This window comes from Labeo rohita, chromosome 15, assembly GCF_022985175.1.
Source record: "Labeo rohita strain BAU-BD-2019 chromosome 15, IGBB_LRoh.1.0, whole genome shotgun sequence".
In the NCBI taxonomy this organism is placed as follows: Eukaryota; Metazoa; Chordata; class Actinopteri; order Cypriniformes; family Cyprinidae; genus Labeo; species Labeo rohita.
Genome location: NC_066883.1, coordinates 27,911,409 through 27,934,474, shown reverse-complemented (window position 1 = coordinate 27,934,474; position 23,066 = coordinate 27,911,409). Strand labels below are relative to the sequence as shown.

Below are 23,066 nucleotides of genomic sequence, written 5' to 3'. Positions count from 1 at the left end.
GAATACCATGTTAACACCATAATACGTGTTTGCAATCTTTCACTGCCATTATATATCAACCTATCATAGTATCAGTATCAGATATCATCACTTTCACACTGCAAAGATTCCAGCTTTGAAAATAAAATGAAAAGTAAATCTACACAAACATGTCATTCTGAAAACAGCTAAACTCTGTATCTGCTTTGTGACAGCAGGTCAGCTGAGGGCGTCTTTCTAACCTGTTGACAAGAGGGATGCTAAGCGCCCATCCAGCAGAGAAGTCTGGGTACTCGAAAGCCGCAGGGTTCTCAGAGAAGGCATAATGATGGATGATAGTAGACTCTTCATCATGTAGAGGCTTGCCAAGAAACCACTCCTGAGGACAAAATGTGGAGATCAATCAGACTGTGATGGTCATCTCAGGCTAAATTACAATGTAGCAGCTGACACTCGTCCAGATGACACTGTGTGGTGGTCTCAGACTGCACATTCAGACATTAATATATTACAATCTCCAGCTTGACTTTAACCAACTTTTTAATTCAGTTCATAAAATTCTTGAGGTTGTTTTCAAAACAGCAGTACAACTTAGCGACTATGGAAGCTTTTCCACCACACACAATCGAGGTTATATCTCACAGTTCTGACTTTTCCACCCAGAATTGCAAGTAAAAAGGCAAAATTGTGTGAGAAGTCATCTAAATTATCTTTTTTAATTTTTCAGTGTTGAAAATAAGCTTCCTCGAGTGACAAACTGATTCAGTGACGGTGATACTGTCATAACTAAAAAATGAATTTAATGATTTATTCATAAAAACCTTCTTATTTGTAGTACTGTGCTAAACAGCAGCCTGTCGTGTTGAATGCACTGTGCAAGTGACTCATCCTAATGTAGTTCACATTATTGTGTTACCTTGAAAAGGCTCAGGCAAATTGATTTTAATTAAGTAGAAATCTGTGATGAGTCACTTGCACAGTGCACTCGACAAGGCTTGTACAGGCTTTACATTTAAAATTGCATTAATATGTTGACAGCACAGACAGTTGAAATTGTAAAGGAGAGTCTAAGGAATGATCAGAACATATGTGTATCTAACTTATTCTATGTTAAATGGCATCTCTGAAGACAACTACAAGGCTGTGATGAGAATTCGCAGTAAAGGTGTCAAAGCAAACCCTGAGAAAGCGACACATTTTAAACAGAATCCCTAAGGTGAAAAAGATTCAGTCAGGGAATCCATCTCGTATATGAAAAGAAAGTAGAGTGAAGTAGTTGAGTTTGTGGGCTTGGTACTGTATTTTTTAGACATCAATTTGAAGAATAACAACTGCAAATTATATGGATATCACTTTTGGGCTATGACGCATTTTGCAATTGCTGTTAGGAGGGTTTTAACATTGATAAAGTAGCATTATGGAGAGTCATTTAGCACAAACACACAAATCTTTTCACTTTTCCATGACAAGACCAATGTCAGACTGCAAATCAATTTCTCACAACAGCTTTCAGCATAAAATGCTTACACCTTTGGGTCTGACGTTTGAAATAATTCATGTTGACATCGTTTAAGAACAAAAATACTAGAAAGCATTAAGATCTAATAATAGAGCTTGGTGAAACACAATTCAAAATCCATTAAAGACAAGCTACACAGGCAACTCTACAGGTAGCAGACTGGTCAGTTGGGATTTTAAGGCAATGTTCATACAGGGTTTTAATGACTGGAAATGCGTGGAACCCTTTTTAATATAATATAATAGACTGTTTCCACTATGGAGTATCAAGTAAGGGCTAAATATGAATTCTGATTAACATCGGCACAATATGAAAAGTTCTTACTTTTCTGCGGTCAAATTTTTTGAGGACTTCATGGAGTTTATGGAGTTTCACTCTGGTGTCCTCCTCTAGAAACATGATCCAAGACGAGTTCTTGCCAAACTGTGATGACAAGCTAAAGGAGAAAAAACATTTAGCATTTTATTAACAATTTTAAAGAAATTTTCTAGCAGTTAATACAAATATATCAACAGAATATAATCATTCATAATTAGTCTGTACATTAGCGGTGTTTTTTTTTTAGTAAATTATACTGCAATATATATATATATATATATATATATATATATATATGTGTGTGTGTGTGTGTGTGTGTGTGTGTGTGTGTGTGTGTGTGTATGTATGTATGTATGTATGTATATATATATATATATATATATATATATATATATATATATATATATATATATATATATATATATATATATATATATATACATATATATACATATGTACATTATGTTGTTACAACAGTAGTTGACAACAAGAGTTTTATAAATGAGTCACTGAATCGTTCAACTGATTGTTCAAAAACACTTCATTCAGTACAGAAAAACTGATCTGTTTAATGAGTCACTGAATTGTTCACTTAAACAATTCATTCAGAAACACTGATTCATTCAGGAACTACATCAGTGACTGTACTTGTAAGTGAGTCACTGAATCATTCACACAATTGAATCATTCAAAACACTGATTCATTCAGTATAGAAACATCTGTCTGTTAAAGTAATAAGTCACTAAATTGTTCACTCAAACAATTCATTCAAGAACACTGACTCATTCAGGAACAAAATAAGTGACTGTCCTTGTAAGTGAGTCACTGAATCATTCATACAATGAAATTGTTCAAAACACTGATTTATTCAGGAATGAAATAAGTGTCTGTCCTTGTGAGTCACAGAACCATTCAAACAATTGAATCGTTTAAAACACTGATTCATTCCGTACAGAAACATCTGTCTGTTTAATAAATAAGTCACTGAATTGTTCACTAAAACAATTATTTCAAGAACACTGATTCTTTCAGAAACTAAATAAGTGACCGTCCTTGTAAGTGAGTCACTGAATCATTCAAGCAATCAAATTGTTTAAAATACTGATTCATTCAGTACAGAAACATCTGTCTGTTTAATGAATAAGTCACTGAATTGATCACTCAAACAATTCGTTCAAGTACACCGATTCATTCAGGAACAAAATAAGCGAATGTCCTTGTAAGCGAGTCACTGAATCATTCATGCATTTGAATCACTCAAAACACTGATTCATTTAGTACAAAAACATCTGTCTGTCAAATGAATAAGTCACTGAATTGTTCACTCAAACAATTAGTCCAAGAAGACTGATTAATTCAGGAATGAAATAAGTGACTGTCCTTGTGATTCACTGAATCATTCACACAATTGAATTGCTCAAAACACTGATTCATTCAGTACAGAAACATCTGTCTGTAAAATGAATGTCACTGAATCATTCAAGCAATCAAATCGTTCAAAACACTGATTCATTCAGGAACGAAATAAGTGTCTGTCCTTGTGATTCACTGAATCATTTACACAACTGAATCGTTCAAAACACTGATTCTTTCAGGGCTGTGGCTTCTGAAACTGTCACTGGCTATACTATGTCTAAAATGTAACTCAACAAGATATAATAATATTTAAGTTTATTAAATATTATTGTTATTGTACTTCTATAATAATAAACTACTACTACTACTACTACTCTTACTAAATATGAATATTTCACAATATACATTATTAATAATGCTTTTATAATATGTAATATTAATAATTAATGCTTTTGCAAAATCACAGCTATATTAATATTTAGTACTACAGCACTCTTTTTCATGTGATGTCAATTAAATAAGTCCAAACACAGAACATACAAAAGATTTCACATGTTGAAAGTTGGTAACGTTAGTATTTATAGCACTTACTAAGGTAGCAGTGGGAGAATGCTCCAGTCTCCCTCATTTTCTGACAGTGTGTGCAGGAGCAGGATGACAGGGGGACTCTGAAAGAGACAAACACTCTATTACAGCTACTGTCAGACGATGAAAAATGGGTAGATACTGTGAAAACAGCTATCAAGTCAGTTTGTCTGATTTGAGACAGTAGTTTACTTCCAAGGTAACAGCTAGTACACTGGGAGAGCAGAAGAGAAGTGACACAGACCATTTTTTTGTCGTCTAATTCTGGATTTTGTTTTGATTAATCAGCTGGAATCATTTCTGTTCTGTTTCTGTTATTGTTACTAGGGCCCTGTGATTTCCGTGATGTGGAAAAGACGGACGGAATCATGGAATCCAGTCATGAAAACGGAATTTACTGTACAACACAGAATGGCATGGAATTTGGCAAATTTGGGATGAATAAATCAAAAGCAGGTCAGTACACTTAAATCAAAACACGATATGGACTAGTGTCTGTGAATACTAAGCTGCAAAAATATAATTTAAATATGAATCCTGCATGTTCTGCGTGTCTTTGTGTGAATGAATGATGCAGACCCATGGTTTCATTTACTACATACGTACTGAAGTGAACTTGATGCCTCCTCGATATATGAGCACATAAACACAAACAATCTCCAGAACTGCTCTGAGAGTCACTTCATGAGCATTTTACCATTTCATTTGAGAAAAACTACTGTCCTATCATATACAAACAGAGACTTAAAGGTCTTCACAGCAACCCTTCAAAATAAAGGTTCGGTTTAACTTGAAGAAACTGTGACAGAAATATATTACTAATATATTAATAATGTAATACTACTACTACTAAATTATTATTAGAACATTATTTTTAAGGGAATATTTACTAGGAATATTTACCATTTACTAGAAAAATGTAAATACACAGTATATCTGAAAAATAAATAAATAAATAAAGTTTATATATATATGATGCTTTTGATAATTACAATTTAATGAAACCATTAAAATGGAATGCATAAAATTAATGGAAAACACAGAATCTGGTAAAAATAAAACTAAAGTATTCCATAACACCTTAAAAATGTGATTTCTGTTAAATTTTTAATAAATTGCTGTTAAATTGTATTTTAATGATTTCAATTAATTAAACATGCTTTTTGATTATTATTTTTTTTTAATTTAACCATTAAAATAGAGTTTTAACTTTTCTGGATTCTTAAAAAAAAAAATCAGAATCCAGAAGAGCTGAAATGGAAAAAACAAAGCTAGAGAAAAAAATAAAATGGAATTTAGGGAAAATAAAACAGATTTCACAGGGCCCTAATGTTCAGAAGTTTGGGGTTAGTAAGATGTATTAAATTAAATTAAATTAAATTAATTATTTTTTATTTTATTTTTTTGTATATTTCTTTAATAAATATAAAAATATTTTAAGAGTGCCAAAGCTGAATATTCAGGAGTCATTACTCCAGTCTTCAGTGTCACATGATCCTTTAGAAATCTTTATGATATATGCTGCTTTTTTAAAAACTGAAAAGAACAGCACTGATTTGAAACAGAAGTCTTTTGTAACATTATAAATGCCTTACTGTCATTTTTCATTAATACTGTTGAATACAGCTATATGTTTTTGCCAATTTAAAACTTGCCCAAGACACTTTTTTTTTTTTTTTTTTTTTTTTTCACTCTACTGTCAATATACCAATAAATAAACAAATAAATAATGAGATGTGCTACTTAAAACTGCTTATTCACATCAGGAAACACGTATTTTACTTATTTCAGCTAGTCAAGAAAAAAAACATAGGAAGAGCCTTAAATTCATTTTAAAACACATATGCAGTCAAACTTGCTGAACCCTAATGACAGGAATCAGTCATCACAGCAAATGCTGAAATTGGACAATTATATCTTCAATCTGTTGAGAATCATAACCTTGAGCTACAAAAGTGTTTCTATGCTATCAAAAAAAAATCAGCTGCATTTCAAAATCCCTTTCAGCACTAACATTTTCAGCCTAGGGCAATTTACATTTGTGATTTTAATAGGAGTGACAATGAATCAGATGAAAGAGTGTTCATGTTCAGAACTTCCCCCCACAAATGTGCTCCCAAAACTTTATTCTCATCTAAAGAGACACATCAATGACTTAATATAGATCTGAGGACTTTGTGACACCCATTGTGTGTCTTCATACAGCTCATCAGGATGTGAACAGAGCAAAAAAGGGATTGTGATTATGCCGTGACTCAAGGCGACAATGAAGATGGGGTCAGCGTGACCTTGCTACGTTGTGTTACCTCAGATGGTCGCCTCAGTTCAATCACATGGCAGCCGGAGACCGTAATGGAGAAAAATTAACAGTGTAATCTTAGATGTGTCTGATCTGTCTGTCCCGGGAAGAGAAAGTGCAAAAAGAGACAAAAGCTTGCACATAGCGAGTTCAATGACCCTAGTTTGTCCTTTCAGTTTGTCCCCAGTTTAACTTTGTCGGTAAAGAAATGGTTTTTACCATCAAAAAATCCCTTTTCAGTAATTAACCTTTGTGCTATTCTACAGTTGACATTTTCTTTGTGGAAAATGTCTTTTAATCTAAAATGGATACAAACGTGCTTTAAATGTCAGGCTTTGGGTGAAAAACTACCTTGAGAGAATATGGACTATAAATCCATTGGTAATCTAAGCTTGGGTAAACAACTGCACTGATAGCTTCAAGAACATTTAATATGTTAAATAAGATGCATGTTTTTCACCAGCAACAACTCATCTATAGCAGAGAATGGTCAATGTGATCATTAAACTAATCTTTTATGATTTTATAAATGTTATAAAATACACAAAGCCAGCAGGTAGCATCTAAACAGTGTTTTAAAAGGCTGCATGTCAGGTCAAACTAATACAAATCATTATAAGGATGCATTTCAGTTGTGAGGTCAGGTTGACTTGGCTAATGTTCTCTGCCCATTGGTCTGATTACCACAGTGACAAACATAATACATTGCATTGCCCTGCTAAAGGTTGCTTGGTTTAACCACGTCTGTGCATCGGAGAAATTCATTAGGGAAAATTTGAGCTAATGGATGAAACTAATTACAGTCCCCTCATCATCTGTAATGAATTACCCAGTTGACTTTTCCAAGTCATTTGCAATTACAGAACTCCTTCCACTACTTTTTGTATGAATCAGAAAACTCATTTTCATATTTGCTACATGCAACTTTACATCTGTGCACTCCTAAACTGAATTACTAACTTGCATTAAAGGAAAAGTCCACTTCCAGAACAACAATTCACAAATAATTTACTCACCCCCTTGTTATCCAAGATGTTCATGTCTTTCTGTCTTCAATCGTGAAGAAATTATGGTTTCTGAGGATTTTCTCCATATAAATGGACTTCATTGGTGCCCCGATTTTGAACTTACAAAATGTAACTTAAATGCAGCTTCAAAGGGCTCTAAACGTGAAATGATCGGTCATTTTTTTCTGAAAATAAAAACTTTTTAAGCACAAAAGCTCGTGTAGCACAGGCTCTGGGATGCACGTTCACATACTATTGAATCATCAGTTCGAAAGGTCACGCTGAAAGTAGACGGAAACACAGACCCAGTGTTTACAAAGCGAACGCACAAAATCTAAGAGAGTAAGTCAAACGCTGTTTACAAACAAAAAGGCACAACAATGTCAGACGATTCTGAAGTTGTAGGAGAAAATAAGATGGAGTTTTTCGCCATACTCTACCTTTTTGAGCCGGAGTACACAGACGATGAACGTAGATGTGATTCGTAGTAGTGATGGGAAGTTTGGATCATTTTACCAACTCGGACCTTTGAGTCTCGTTCAGCAAAATGAACAAATCTTTTTTTTTTTGAGTAATTTCATTCATTTTAGCAAAATATAATTAAAATGTTACGTGTTACTTCCCTAACACGTCTACTGCTTACATAAACGTTGATCACACTACAAACAAGACAAAACTATAATGCTATAAGAAACAGAAAAGAATAATTCATTGTTGGCTATGATTAGCTCACCTCACCTAAGTTTTCGGGTTCGAGTCGTCCGTTTATCACGTGACAGCCCCATAAGATGAACGAACAACTCGGAAAAACCTGAAGACTCGAAACAGGTGAACTAATTCCAGTACAGAACCTGATAGGATGTTGCGTCACTCCCTGAGACGACTCGTTCTTCCCGAGTCACATTAAAGATTTGTTAAAAATGAATGAATCGTTCAAGAACGACCCATCACTAATTCGTAGCATTGTGGACGCGCATCCCAGAGCCTGTGCTACATGAGCTTTTGTGTTTAAAAAGTATACAAATTTTTATTTTTTGAAAAAAAAAAAAAAAAAAAAAAAAAAAAAAACAAAAACAAAAAAAAAAACGTTAGATGAGACCCTTCTTCCTTGGCTGGGATTGTTTAGAGCCCTTTGAAGCTGCATTTAAACTACATTTTGGAAGTTCAAAATCACCAATGAAGTCCATTATATGGAGAAAAATCCTGAAATGTTTTTGCTTAAAAACCATAATTCCTTTACAACCGAAGACAGAAAGACATGAACATCTTGGATGACAAGGGGGTGAGTAAATTATTTGTAAATTGTTGTTCTAGAAGTGGACTTCTCCTTTAACAATATAGAAAAATGTTTATTTAAAAAAAAAAAGGCTAAATAATTATTTACACAAACACACACATTAATTATCACTAAATTAAATGTATCTATATTATACATTTTATATACATACATATATATACACACACATATTATAATATGTGACCCTGGATCACAAAACCAGTCATAAGGGTCAATTTTTCAAAATTGAGATTTATACATCATCTGAAAGCTGAATGAAACTTTCCATTGATGTACGGTTTGTAAGGATAGGACAATATTTGGTCGAGATACAACTATTTAAAAACCTGGAATCTGATGGTGAACCTGAAACTTCTTAATGTATATTACTAATCAAAAACTAAGTTTTCATACATTTACAGTAGGAATTTTACAAAATATCTTCATGGAACATGATCTTTACTTAATTTCCTAATGATTTTTGCCATAAAAGAAAAATCAATCATTTTGACCCATACAATGTAGTTTTGGCTATTGCTACAAATATACCCCAGCGACTTAAGACTGGTGTTGTGGTCCAGGGTCACATATATAAGATACAGAAAAATGTAAAAAAGGCAAAACAATCATTTACACAAATACACACACACAAACACGCAATAATATATACACGTACACATTAAAAATATCTATATTACATATTACAAATAGTTTATTATATATACGCATTATAATATCTAATATTTAATATATATATATATATATATATATATATATATAAAATGTAATTTACCATTAAAAAGGAGTTAAGAAAAATGAAAATGGAAAAAAACAGAATCCAGAAAAATTTACACGGAAAAATAGGAATTTGGAAAAAATAAAACAGATTTCAAAGGGCCCTACAGCCACTGCCACGCTAAGTATACAGACTTCTGTGCCTCTCAGGGCTTTAGAGATGAATACCTCAGAGTTTACAGACTGTTGGTCTTATTGAATTTGTTCGATGCTGCATGCACTCCCACTGTTCTGCTGCTCCGGCCCCCCAGTGGTGGAACAAACATCCCGCAGCTTTTACAACATAACAGTCACTGCCGGCTGCACACTGGGGTGTACAACCGTACACCGCACAGGACAAGAGTGATAAATCTCAAGGCTAATTCACAATGACAATACTGGAACTTTCAAGGTTCAGAGACGGACAGAGAGTGGGAGAATTGATGTGCACATCCACCTAGAGCGTGATGCATGAGCGTTTCTCTGTAACGTATAAATGTTAGGCATCATGAGGCCAACTAAAGAGATACAAATTGCTCTACTGAAACTAGAATTATGCATCAGCTCTACAAGTCAACTGTCTCATGTCTCAGACTAGTGCTGACATCTTGTGGTAATGCATAAAGAAACATGAAAGTCGAGTAGAAGTTTTCAGAATGGTTTCTTCAATTCCCTACAAAGGTCTGAAGAAAGATAGTTCTATACATATTAGTTCTATACATACTCGAATGTAGTATTTACCAAAGTTTACCAAAAATATAAATTTTGTTATCTGTCTTCTTTAAAACACAAAATAGGATACTTTAGAAAAAAATGTTTTGTACCTCAGTGACTTTTCCTGTATGGACAAAACAGTTACAATATAAAAATTATGAATTTTTCATCAAGAGGAAGAAATTATTGTATATTATATAAAATAGTATAAAATACAAATATAATTACATAAATATATATTTTAATGTTATATAATAAATTATATAATTAATAACAAATTACATTTAATTAGAATACACTTTTTTATACAAAATTTTAAAGTATAAATTAAATTAATTATTTAATACATTTAATACACTGAAACAGCACTGATAGAGGTAAGAAAAAACTATTTATTGTATGCTCATAATAAATATAATATACAATGAAAATAATTAATTTTACATAAGATAAATTATATAATGTATACTTATTTAAAACAGTATGAAATACACAGAATTATTATATATAAATACATATTCAAATGTTTATCATTAAAAATTAAATATTTAATAAATATTACATTTAATTACATTTCTATAAATATATTTTAATGTTTATCATTAAAATAAAATATGTATTTAATAACAAATATTTAATTATATAATTAATACAAATATATAATTAATATAAATATTTAATTACACATTTTTAAAAATATTTTATACTTAATTTTAAATACAGTAAGTATAAATTTGCACTGACAGAGGTAAGAAATAAAAGCAATTTTTGTATACTCATTAAAAATAAAAGTATAAAATATAAATATAATATACAATATCAAAAATATTTTTTATAAAAATAAATTATATGTATATTTATTTAAAATAATATAAAATGCAAATATAATTATATAAATATACATTTAAATGTTTATCATTAAAAATAATATATATATATATATATATATATATATTTAATACTAAATATTACATTTAATTATAATACACATTTTTAAACATTTTATACTTATTTTAAATTTTAAGTATAAATTAAATAATAATACATTTAAATAAATATATTTAATACACTGAAGCAGTAAGATATAAAAATAATTTGATGTATACTCATTTAAAATAAGAGTATAAAATATAAATACAATTATATAAATATATATTTTAATATTTATTATTAGAGAATAAAATTCATAATAAATAAAATAAAATAAAATAAAATAAAATAAAATAAAATAAAATAAAATAAAATAAAATAAAATAAAATAAAACACAGAAGCCGAACTGGTAGAGGAACAATACAAAAAAAATTAACAGGGTTTTATAGTTCCCCTGAATAAAACTGACTCAAATGCTTCCCAGCATCTACATGGCCTAGTACATTATTTATTCATCCAATCGTCAAAATTAAAGTGGAATTTGGTTACATAACTAACTATTCTTCTGTGTCCTCAACCACAGACAAAGGCAGTACACTTCAGTGATCTTTTTGAATAACCAAACCATCACTGGCTCTAAAATAGGAGATCTGCATGGACATTGCATTTAAGAACACATCTGACTTGACATCTAAAAGAATCGACACATTCGCTTACTTGTGGGCGAGTGATTTTAAAAATTCAACTCTCACAACAGCAGGAATTCTGAAACGAAGGACCCGCTTGACAGCACTATAGTCAGTGGAGTGGAACTTTTTATGTGACATCAAACACTTCAAGGGCATTTAAAATAAGTTAACTACACTGCATTTTTTACAATTCATCTGGGCTCACAAAGTGTTGCTAAAAAGCGTCTAATCTGATAATAGGATGAGAAAGATGAAAGAAATCAAAACAGCTTGTTTGCTACACAACAACTCAGTCATAATTGATGAGGAAACTGTAGAAATCCAATGTACATCCTTTGAAAAAAAAATTAGGCTAAGACGTTCAGGGAAAAAGAAGAGGCTGAGAATGAAAGAAAGGAAGTAGAAAGGATATAGTGCAGGATAAGAGCGGTTTCTTAATCTGGTTTTGATTGGATCGGAGGGTGACAGCTCAGTGAACTGCTGCAGAGCTCCGAGGTTATTGCGGTTTGGCACTCCAGATTTTCAGAACAAGCAGTCAGAAAGAGTTTGTCCACGAAAGTGGTAAACTACCAGGTGAGGTTGTTGGGGGTGGAAAAAACTGATTGCATTACATTTCCACTCTCAGAGGATGGTCTCCATGCTGGGAAATAAATGGAACACACTATCAAGGGTGGAATATTAAGAATCAACCGAATAGTTTCTCTCACTGAAATAAAGCTTTTAACATTCGAAATGTCAATCCTACTACTTCACTTACTGAAAATGTCACTTCATGATCTGCCCTTGCTTTTTCTAAAATGAGCATATTCAATAAAAGCATGATATGAAAATGCTGCCAGATTAGTTGCGAGAAACTTTCATTAAAATTCAGACCTATCCATGCAAATGTAAGACTGCATACAACATTTCTTTATAATAGAATGAACCAAAATACAGGTGCATCTCAATAAATTACAATGTTGTGGAAAAGTTCATTTATTTCAGTAATTCAACTCAAATTGTGAAACTTGTGTATTAAATAAATTCAGTGCACACCGACTGAAGTAGTTTAAGTCTTTGGTTCTTTTAATTGTGATGATTTTGGCTCACATTTAACAAAAACCCACCAATTCACTATCTCAACAAATTAGAATACTTCATAAGATCAATAAAAACATTTTTAGTGAATTGTTGGCCTTCTGGAAAATTTGTTCATTTACTGTATATGTACTCAATACTTGGTAGGGGCTCCTTTTGCTTTAATTACTGCCTCAATTGGGTGTGGCATGGAGGTGATCAGTCTGTGGCACTGCTGAGGTGGTATGGAAGCCCAGGTTTCTTTGACAGTGGTCTTCAGCTCATCTGCATTTTTTGGTCTCTTGTTTCTCATTTTCCTCTGGACAATACCCCATAGATTCTCTATGGGGTTCAGCTCTCGTGAGTTTGCTGGCCAGTCAAGCACACCAGCAACGACGTTTGGTGCTTTTGGCAGTGTGGGCAGGTGCCAAATCCTGCCGGAAAATGAAATCATCATCTTTAAAAAGCTGGTCAGCAGAAGGAAGCATGAAATGCTCTAAAATTGGTAAACAGGTGCAGTGACTTTGGTTTTCAAAAAACACAGTGGACCAACACCAACAGATGACACTGCACCCCAAATCATCACAGACTGTGGAAACTTAACACTGGACTTCAAGCAACTTGGGCTATGAGCTTCTCCACCCTTCCTCCAGACTCTTTGGTTTCCAAAGAAATACAAAACTTGCTCTCATCTGAAAAGAGAACTTTGGACCACTGGGCAACAATCCATTTCTTCTCCTTAGCCCAGGTAAGACGCCTCTGACATTTGGTTCAGGAGTGGCTTAACAAGAAGAATACGACAACTGTAGCCAAATTCCTTGACACGTCTGTGTGTGGTGGCTCTTGATGCCTTGACCCCAGCCTCAGTCTATTCCTTGTGAAGTTCACCCAAATTCTTGAATCAATTTTGCTTGACAAGCCTCTCAAGGCTGCGGTTCTCTCAGTTGGTTGTGCATCTTTTTCTTCCACACTTTTTCTTTCCACTCAGCTTTCTGTTAACATGCTTGGATACAGCACTCTGTGAACAGCCAACTAACCCTCCTTGTGAAGGGTGTCAATTATTGTCTTCTGGACAACTGTCAGATCAGCAGTCTTCCCCATGATTGTGTAGCCTAGTGAACCAAACTGAGAGACCATTTTGAAGGCTCAGGAAACCTTTGCAGGTGTTTTGAGTTGATTAGCTGATTGGCATGTCACCATACTCTAATTTGTTGAGATGAATTGGTGGGTTTTTGTTAAATGTGAGGCAAAAGCATCATAATTAAAAGAACCAAAGACTTAAACTACTTCAGTCTGTGTGCACTGAATTTATTTAATACACAAGTTTCACAATTTGAGTTGAATTACTGAAATAAATGAACTTTTCCATGACATTCTAATTTATTGAGATGCTCCTGTATATATATATATATATATATATATATATAGTATATTAAAAAAAATACTATTTTGATATCACACATAAAAAGTCTTTTTATAAAAGCATTTATTTCTTTAAAAAAAAAAATAAATAAAAATGTACTGAACACAAACTTTGATAGTTTATATTGTTATATTGTGATTTCTATTTTAAACAAATATTGTTATTTTTAACTTTTTATTTATTAAAAATCCTGAAAAAAGCACAATATTAAGCAGCATGACTGTCTTCTACATTGGTAATAAATCAGCACATTAGAATAATTTCTGAGGGCTCGTGTGACACCGAAGACTGGAGTAATGATGCTGAAAATTCAGCTTTGTCATCACAGGAATAAATTACATTTGAAAATATATTCACATAGAAAACAGTTATTTTACATTGCAACAATATTTCACAATATTACACTTTTTCTGGATTTTTGATCAAATAAATGCAGCCTTGATGAGCATAAGAATCTTCTTTAAAAACATACAAAATCTTACTGATCCCAATGAATGCAGTATATAAAAACAATAAATTAAAATAGCATTTTGACATCTACGTCATTTATAATTTTATATGTAATAAAATGTTATGCTAGGTCAAATAAATGCACAGGATATAAATAAATATTAATTTTGGCTAACTATGTATGACAAAGTGTGGCCTTGCTGAATATAACATATAATTAGTTTAAATGATTCAATTTTTCATACTTCCTTGGGTGTTATTTATCAGCTTGAGAACTATACTATTAATCTAAAATGTGGAAATTAGCAATATTAAAGAGTATGTAGATGTATTCAAAGTCTTGCCTGGTACTGTACATCTGGCTTGGCAAAGGGTTCATGACAGATGGCTATAACTGTCCAAGTTTAAATTTTGAGCATAATTGCACAAATGAATTGACAAAGTTAATTAACTGTATTTACCACCAAACCAGCCAAGCAATATCATCATATTAGCATTTGAGCACAGAATGTCATAAACAAAAAAAAACAAAACAAAACAAAAAAAAACTGACATTAAATGAATAAATAAAACACTGGCTATTAAAAAAAAAAAAAATAAAATCACTCGGTATCCAGATTTTCAAATAGTTGTATCCTAACAAACCATACATCCACGTAAAGCTTATTTATTCAGGTTTCAGGCGATGTATAAATCTCAATTCCAAAAAAGTATGACTGGTTTTGTGGTCCAGGGTCACAAATAAGTAGTCCATTATATATATATATATATATATATATATATATATATGCACACAGATAATTTCTCTAAAAGTGCGAATACAGAAAAAGATATATATTCAATACCTCGTGAAGAGCTTGTGTCTGCAGCAGAAGGTCTTTTCTGAGTTTCTCCGCCTGCCGCACATGGAAAGAGTTCCTCTGGCTCTGAATGACAAACACCACTTCTCTCAAGTCTACAACAAACGCAGAGAAAAACACAAACTCACCATGTCATCCCATTAATCTGCTTTCTGCAGGGCACACAAGGATTTCCCATTGAGAACCATGACATTAACATTGGGTCAGAATGTTTTTGTTGCAAGGCAAGTATCTCTCCAGGAAGTTCTCATTTTAAACCCTTAGCACATGAACAACATGCAGCTCTTTCATCTAAAATATGCAAATGTTGTATCGGAAATGTTTAGCAAAGGCATTTTTAATATTAAAGGATTAGTTCACTTCCAGAATAAAAATTTCCTGATCATTCACTCACCCCAGTGTCATCCAAGATGTTTATGTCTGTCTTTCTTCAGTCGAAAAGAAATTAAAGGAGAAGTCCACTTCCAAAACAAAGATTCACATATAATGTACTCACCCCCTTGACATCCAAGATGTTCATGTCTTTCTTTCTTCAGTCGTAACGAAATAATTTTTTTTTGAAGAAAATGTTTCAGGATTTTTCTCCATATAATGGACTGGTGTGGTGCCCCGAGTTGCAGTTTAAATGCAGCTTCAAACGATCCCAAATGCAGTTGTACACAATCCCAGCCGAGAAAGAAGGGTCTTATCTAGTGAAACAATCGGTTATTTTCATTAAAATAACACAATTTAAATACTTTTTGATCTCAAACACTCGTCTTGCTTTGCTCTCCCTATTCTGGCTCAAGACAGTTAGGGTATGTCGAAAAACTTCAATCGTAACTTCAAAAATTATTTCAAAATCATCGCTGCAAAAGTACTGACCCAGTCTTTGCAAAGTGAACATACAAAGATCATCAAACACCTTTAACGAAAAAGGTAAAACAGCGATATAGGACGATTTTGAAGTTGAGGGAGAACATGAGATGGGAGTTTTTCGACATACCCTAACTGTCATGAACCGGAACAAAACAGTCCAGGCAGAGTAAGACAAGACGAGCGTTTGACATTAAAAAGTATCTAAATTGTATTATTTTTATGAAAATAACTGATCGTTATGCTAGATAAGGCTGGGATTGTTTACAACTGCATTTGGGATCAATTGAAGCCGCATTTAAACTGCATTTTGGAAGTTCAAAATTGGGGCACCATAGAAGTCCATTATATGGAGAAAAATGCTGAAATGTTTTCCTCAAAAAACTAATTTCTTTACGACTGAAGAAAGAAAGACATAAACATCTTGGATGACAAGGAGGTGAGTACATTATATGTGAATCTTTGTTTTGGAAGTGGACTTCTCCTTTAAGGTTTTTGAGGAAAACTTTCCAGGATTTTTTCCAATATATTGGACTTTAGTGGTGGTCAACGGGTTGAAGGTCCAAAATTCAGTGTCAATGCAGCTTCAAAGGGCTCTACACAATCCCAGCTGAGGAATAAGGGTCTTATCTAGCGAAATGATCTGTCATTTTCCAAAAAAAATATATAAACATTCATATACTTTTTAAACACAAAAGCTCGTTTTGAACTAGAAAGTTAGGGTAGGGTGAAAAACTCTAATTTTCTCCTTCAAAATCGCCCGACATCGCCGTTTCACCTTTTTTTTTTTTTTGTAAAGCGTGTTTGACTTGCACGTTCAGTTTGTAAACACTGGGTTCATACTTCTGCCTACATCAAGCGTGACCCCAACTTTTTCTTTTTTTGACTGATTGTTTCATTAAATAAGACCCTTATTTCTCAGCTGGGATCGCGTAGAGTCCTTTGAAGCTGCACTGAAACTGCAATTTGGACCTTCAACCTGTTGGCTCCCATTGAGGTCCACCATATGGAGAAAAATCCTGGAACGTTTTCCTCAAAAACCTTAATTTCTTTTCGACTGATGAAAGAAAGACATGAACATCTCAGATGACATGGGGGTGAGTAAATTATCAGGAAACTTTTATTCTGGAAGTGAACAAATCCTTTAATTAAAGAAATTATAGGCACTACATTTTAAAAGGAATTCAAAAAATTGCACAGTGGTTTCTTGGTTAGTGTACATTCAGAGTGTGTCATTATGGGTAATGCAGGTTTAATTCCTGCTCTTTCTATCTCTCTCTCTCTCTCCAGTGTTTTCCTGTCTCTACTATATCTCTTCAATAAATCAAAAAAAGCCCTAAAGATAATCATCCCTTTATCTGAACAGATAACATTTGGAGGGTTTTGGCCCTGGGAAGAGGAAAGGCTTAGTCTGGTGCATTACGAATATGTTACAAGATTTCAATCTAAAAATCCAGTTTTTACAAAGCATAACTCTCTGGGCTCAAGGTCAAGTCAGTACAGTTGCTTCTGAGGCTGTATTACAGAAGCTTCCTATCTCAAGTCTCAGGTTAAGATCTGACAAGTTCAGTGCTCCAAATGGGAACTGAAATCACCATGGTAACCAAACAGTTAAGACTGGATTTGAGATGGAGTTTGTTTCTTGATCTGCAATAGCTGCTTACTATATCACAATGAAACACTCCAAACCACACAGCGTGTGCTCTTGAATAATACACAAAGGATCCATTTATAATGAGCTCTAAAAACAGAACGAACTCAAACAACCTCATTGATACATGTGTCAAAAGAGCCTATTGAGTCATGAGGGTGGACTTGATGGAAATGGCTCGTTGAGTGGTGTAATTAAGACACTGATTTAACAAGCTGAGACGTTGATCTCACAGAGTACAATCTGTGACATTTATCTAATGTCACTACAGTCACTGTAACCTTTACGTGAACTTTATATTTACCACCAAACCAGCCAGGCAACATCATCATACTAGCATTTGAGCACACAATGTCTAAACATTAAGATAAATAATTATTTAAAACTCATGAATACATGAATGAATAACCTTATGAACGAACGAATGATAGATAGTTAGATAGTCAATTATTTAGATTTATTTACATACTTATTTAGATATTTATTTACTGATAGTCATTTATTTGACTAATAAATAACTAAATAAACATATATAGTCCATTATTTATATTTATTTATTTACATATTTATTTATTATAGATATATAGTCAATTATTTACATATATATTCATGCAGTTATTTATTTATTATAGTCAGTGATTTATTTATTAGTCATTTGACTAATGAGTAAATAAAGACAAATATAGTCCATTGTTTAGATTTATTTATTTACATATTTCTTAATTTGTAAGTCATTTATTTTACTAATAAATAAATAGATTTAATTATTTATTTAGATATTCATTTAGATATTTATTTATTAGTGATTTATTTATTATAGTCATTTATTTGACTAATAAATAAATAAATAAATAAATAAAGGCCATTATTTAGCTTTATTTATTTACATATTTCTTAATTTGTAAGTCATTTATTTTACTAATAAATTAATAAATATAGTCCATTATTTAGATTTATTTATTTATTTAGATATTTATTTAGATATTTATTTATTAGTGATTTATTTATTATAGTCATTTATTTGACTAATAAATAAATAAATAAATAAAGGCCATTATTTAGCTTTATTTATTTACATATTTATTTATTTATTTATTATAGGTAGATAGACAGACAGACAGATAGATAGTCAATTATTTAGATTTATTTATTTACATATTTATTTAGTTATTTAGTTATTTATTAATTATAGTTATTTATCTATCACTGGCTATAATAAAAATATTTATAGTCAATTGTTTTGATTTATTTATTTATTTATTACAGTCAGTGATTTATTTGACTAATAAATAAATACATTTCTAATAACTAATAGTAGAAAAACAACCTTTCAAGCTGTCAGCCTGTAGATAGATAGATAAATAGATAGATTTTTGTGAGTAATTTATTTATTCTAGTTATTTATTTGACTAAAATAAATAAATAAATCACTGACTTTTTAAAAAACTGATCACTGGGTTCAGAAAATCAATTAATTATCAATTTATTTATTATTTATTTGCATATTTATTTAGCTATTTAAGTATTATAATCAGTGGTTTATTTTAGTCATTTATTTGACTAATAAATAAATAAAACCATCTAATAAATAAATATTTAAAGTATATTGTTTAGATTTATTTATTTATGTATTATAGTCACTGATTATTTTATTTTTGGAGCTTTGTCCGGCTTAACTTTCACTGAATAATAAAACATGAATATTCTTAATAACTAATAAAGTTCAGTTTTTTCCTTTCCTTTTCTTTTTTTTTTAATCAACTGAGATGAATGTTTGATTTTTGTTTCTACCTCGTCTTCAGTTGATTTGAGCATCTCTTTTTAATCATTTTAAGAAACACAGTCACAGGAGAGATCTGACATCTATCTACACACATTAATCAAATTAAACCCTATACAGCATTAAACACATAATTGTGGAAGGTGTTAAAAATACTCAACACCAGATGTGTTATATCATCAATCATATGATTTAACTATGAGCACAACCAACAAATTGCAGGTGTTTTTTTTTTGATGCACTCATATTCCACTTCATTTCACTACAACACCCACACACTGAAAACAGACTCGAAATCTGCAGGCTGGATAACAGAATTAACTTTGCTTTCATACGTTCTCCCAAGCGGGAAAGCTCTGGCACGTAATAAAACCCATACGGGAATGAGAAGCGTCACTTCTTTAATAAGTCTTGCAGTCACTTCATCATGAGCTGTGTTTCTGTTAGCTCTAGCTCGAGCTCATGTACAAGGCTTTCCGCCAACCGCGGCCCTCTGGATCTCTTCATTAGGTTTCTTTCAAACATTTGCACAAAAATGTGGCCGTACAGTGAATATTGCACATCATAAATTATGATTAGACATACAGTTTTCTTCTTTGTGACGTTTTTAAGCAGCTCTGAGAAATGAGGCTCATTTGTCATCACAAACAAGATGAGATGTACGAGGAAAGCGACAGCTTCATAATCTTCCTCCGAGACACACAGAAAGAGTGAGAATGTGGAAAACAGCTGACGTGAGCAAACAATCTGTGTGCGCCTCAGTCTGCTCGATAGTTAAGTGGTAAGCAGTGTTCACAGGGAGTCAGCTGTTTTTAGGGCTCTCCCATTGTCCTAGAAATGTTCCAGTGTACTAAAATTGTTTGCTCTCTAGAAATTCCCAAAATGCACTGTACAAACTAGTGAGCATTAGCTGTTTGCTATACTCATTTCACTGGATGAAGTCAAGTGACAATAACTACACCAGAAAGTCGTCAGGGTGCCCAAAAATGTACAAGCACATATTTCAAATCGACATCACAACAAAAATGCACCATAAAACACTATATATATACACACACACCGTTACGAGTGTGATTATTACGAGTGTGATTATTACGAGTGCTTATACAACAGTTCGACAGCACGAGCGTGCAAATACATAAGAAACAACAATCTTTAAAAACTCTCTTTTGTACAGAACTTTCTTTTGCCACAGATTCAAATCTCAAATTTAACAGCTGAGCCCAAGCCTCCAATACTAATTCGAAAACGTCACTTTAGAACTAGTAACAAAGGAACAGTGAGTTGCTTCATTGAAAGCTTATTGTATTACTGTATGAAAAGATTACGGTGTTATGTAGAATATTATGAGAGACAGATGTACGAGTGCATTCATTCTTCAGCTCAATCTCATTCACAATAGAACATTAGTTTGAATGTCCACTGTCCACTGTTTTGAATGTTCCTATGATGGCGTTTTAGTGTGACATTTACATTTTTTTTAATAAAAATCTAAGATTAAGAGATTAAAGTCATAATGTTTCAAAAAGAAGTTGAAATATTCTGTGGACAGTCACAATATTTAGAAAATAAAGTTAAAATATTTCAAGAATAAAGTCAAAATATTCAGACAATAAAGTCAAAATTACGAGAATAAAGACTAAATGTTTTGAGAAAAAAAGTCAAATTTACAAGAATAAAGCCGAAGTGTTTTGAGAATAAAGTCAAAATATTTTGAGAAAAAGTCAAAATTACAAAAATTCGTTTAAGAGAATTAAAGATAGGTCTATGATATTTTAAAAGTATATTCTAGCCTATGCATATGCAATTGCCCCAGATTGGGAGTACCGGGAGACACAAAGTCTCAGCTTTCAAAATCTGTCAGTTTTATAGCAAAATACAAACAATATGTCTATTACAATGTGTTTTTCACGCTCTTTAAAGGTGTCATCTGATGCCCATTTTCTACAAGTCGATATGATTCTTTAGGGTCTTAATGAAAAGTATATAACATGCTTTGGTTAAAATTTCTCAATGGTAGTATAAATAACACCTTTTTTACCTTGCCAAAATCAGCTCTGCAAAAATCATCCTGTTCTGGTTGAGGTTGCTTTAAATGTTAATGAGCTCCGCTTTCCCCGCCCCTATCTTCTCTTTGTGTAATGACGAGCCTGTTTACTTTAGCTGCATTTAGCCGCTAAACTTGCTAACTAGCACATTATTAGGAAAGGCGATTGCAAAAATTCATTAAAAACTCACTTCTCATGCACCGAACCGAGATGTCCGTACAGTGACGGTTCGGTACGAATACATGTATCGTACTAAATACTATTATTAAATCCTACTATTATTTATATAAAATATTATTTATTGTATAGCTATACTGAATAACCAACAACAGCCATCATAAAAGTTGCTAGGCAACTCAGTCAAAAGTATAAAGGCAGCGCTCTGATATACAGTATTTAATTTACATAAAATAACGTGATGATATTTTGCCTTCAGCTAAAACTGTTTGCTTTGGAACAAATAATAGATTAATGAGACCAAAGACTGCCCATTAGATTTACCTAAAACAAATTATATCTCATGTTTAACCACAGTTTTCATGAGCGCTGAACGTCTGCCGACGCCCCGGAGCTCACATCTCCGAAAACATTGAAGCAAGTTTTCAAACAGATATTATCTTTATTATCAAATTTGAAGTCTAAACAAGTACATTCTCACCTAAAAACTCGTAAAACTATATTGCGTACGTCATGACAAACACCGCAAGTGGACTGATACAAACAGTAAAACGGTTGGAGCCAATTATATCCAATGACCAGAAGGAACTGTTGTATAAGTATGTATGTATGTGTGTGTGTGTGTGTGTGTGTGTGTGTGTGTGTGTGTGGTGTGTGTAAACCACAAAAATATATGTATATATATATTGTTACTTTATTGTTATTTGTAAATTTTCATATACTCAGTGCATCAATGCCCTTGCTAGTACCCAAAGTGTTCATTTCATTCTAATTCATGTCATAGTGAGCATAATGAGATAAAGCCTACGTCTGCTTCAGATGGATGTAGCTTCAGTTGTTTTGCTTGAACCCTCTCCGTCCATGCAAAGCTAAAGGGCTAGAGAGCCAAGGGCCACGGGCAGGATCTGTTATGTAGTGTCATGCTGCTTTAATTTAGTGTTGCTGCCTGCCGTCTCTGCTCTGTCCTTCTCCACCTCAAAGCCGCTATTGATCTGCCGGCTCTGATGGGAAGGGGATTTACCTCCTAAACCGCGTTGTGCCCATCTCTTACAGATCTGCCTGCCTCAGGGATAGATGCTTAGAAAGAAAACGTACGCCGCTCGCTCAAGCTCCCCGTTCGCATCCTTGAGCTTTGAGCGCCACAATTCCACTTTTAAAAGCCTTTGTGCCAAGTCCACTTTCAAGTTCATGTGTACGTTCGTGTGTGTGTCTGCATACGGATGTGTGATGGGATCTTTTCCAGAGTTTTATTGATAATAAACATATATATGCATTTTGGTGAACTGGGTTTATCCTTATTGTAACAAAAGTATATGCAATACATCTCAGTAAGGGAAAGCATACAATACTATGCTACAAAACCAAGTGAGCTGCCTTG

General features: G+C 32.7%; 1 protein-coding gene across 3 annotated transcripts in view; it reads right to left on the bottom strand.

Moving 5' to 3' along the window:
* Positions 1-23,066, bottom strand: part of b3glcta (beta 3-glucosyltransferase a) — a 103,112-nt gene that overhangs the window by 22,916 nt on the left and 57,130 nt on the right. For all 3 annotated transcript variants that reach the window (XM_051130107.1, XM_051130108.1, XM_051130106.1), the window contains exons 4-7: positions 15,163-15,272; positions 3,765-3,841; positions 1,823-1,934; positions 222-358 (exon numbers count right to left, since the gene is read on the bottom strand). In XM_051130107.1, the coding sequence (XP_050986064.1) occupies positions 222-358; positions 1,823-1,934; positions 3,765-3,841; positions 15,163-15,272 (436 nt within the window). The remainder of the gene's footprint in view (positions 1-221; positions 359-1,822; positions 1,935-3,764; positions 3,842-15,162; positions 15,273-23,066) is intronic.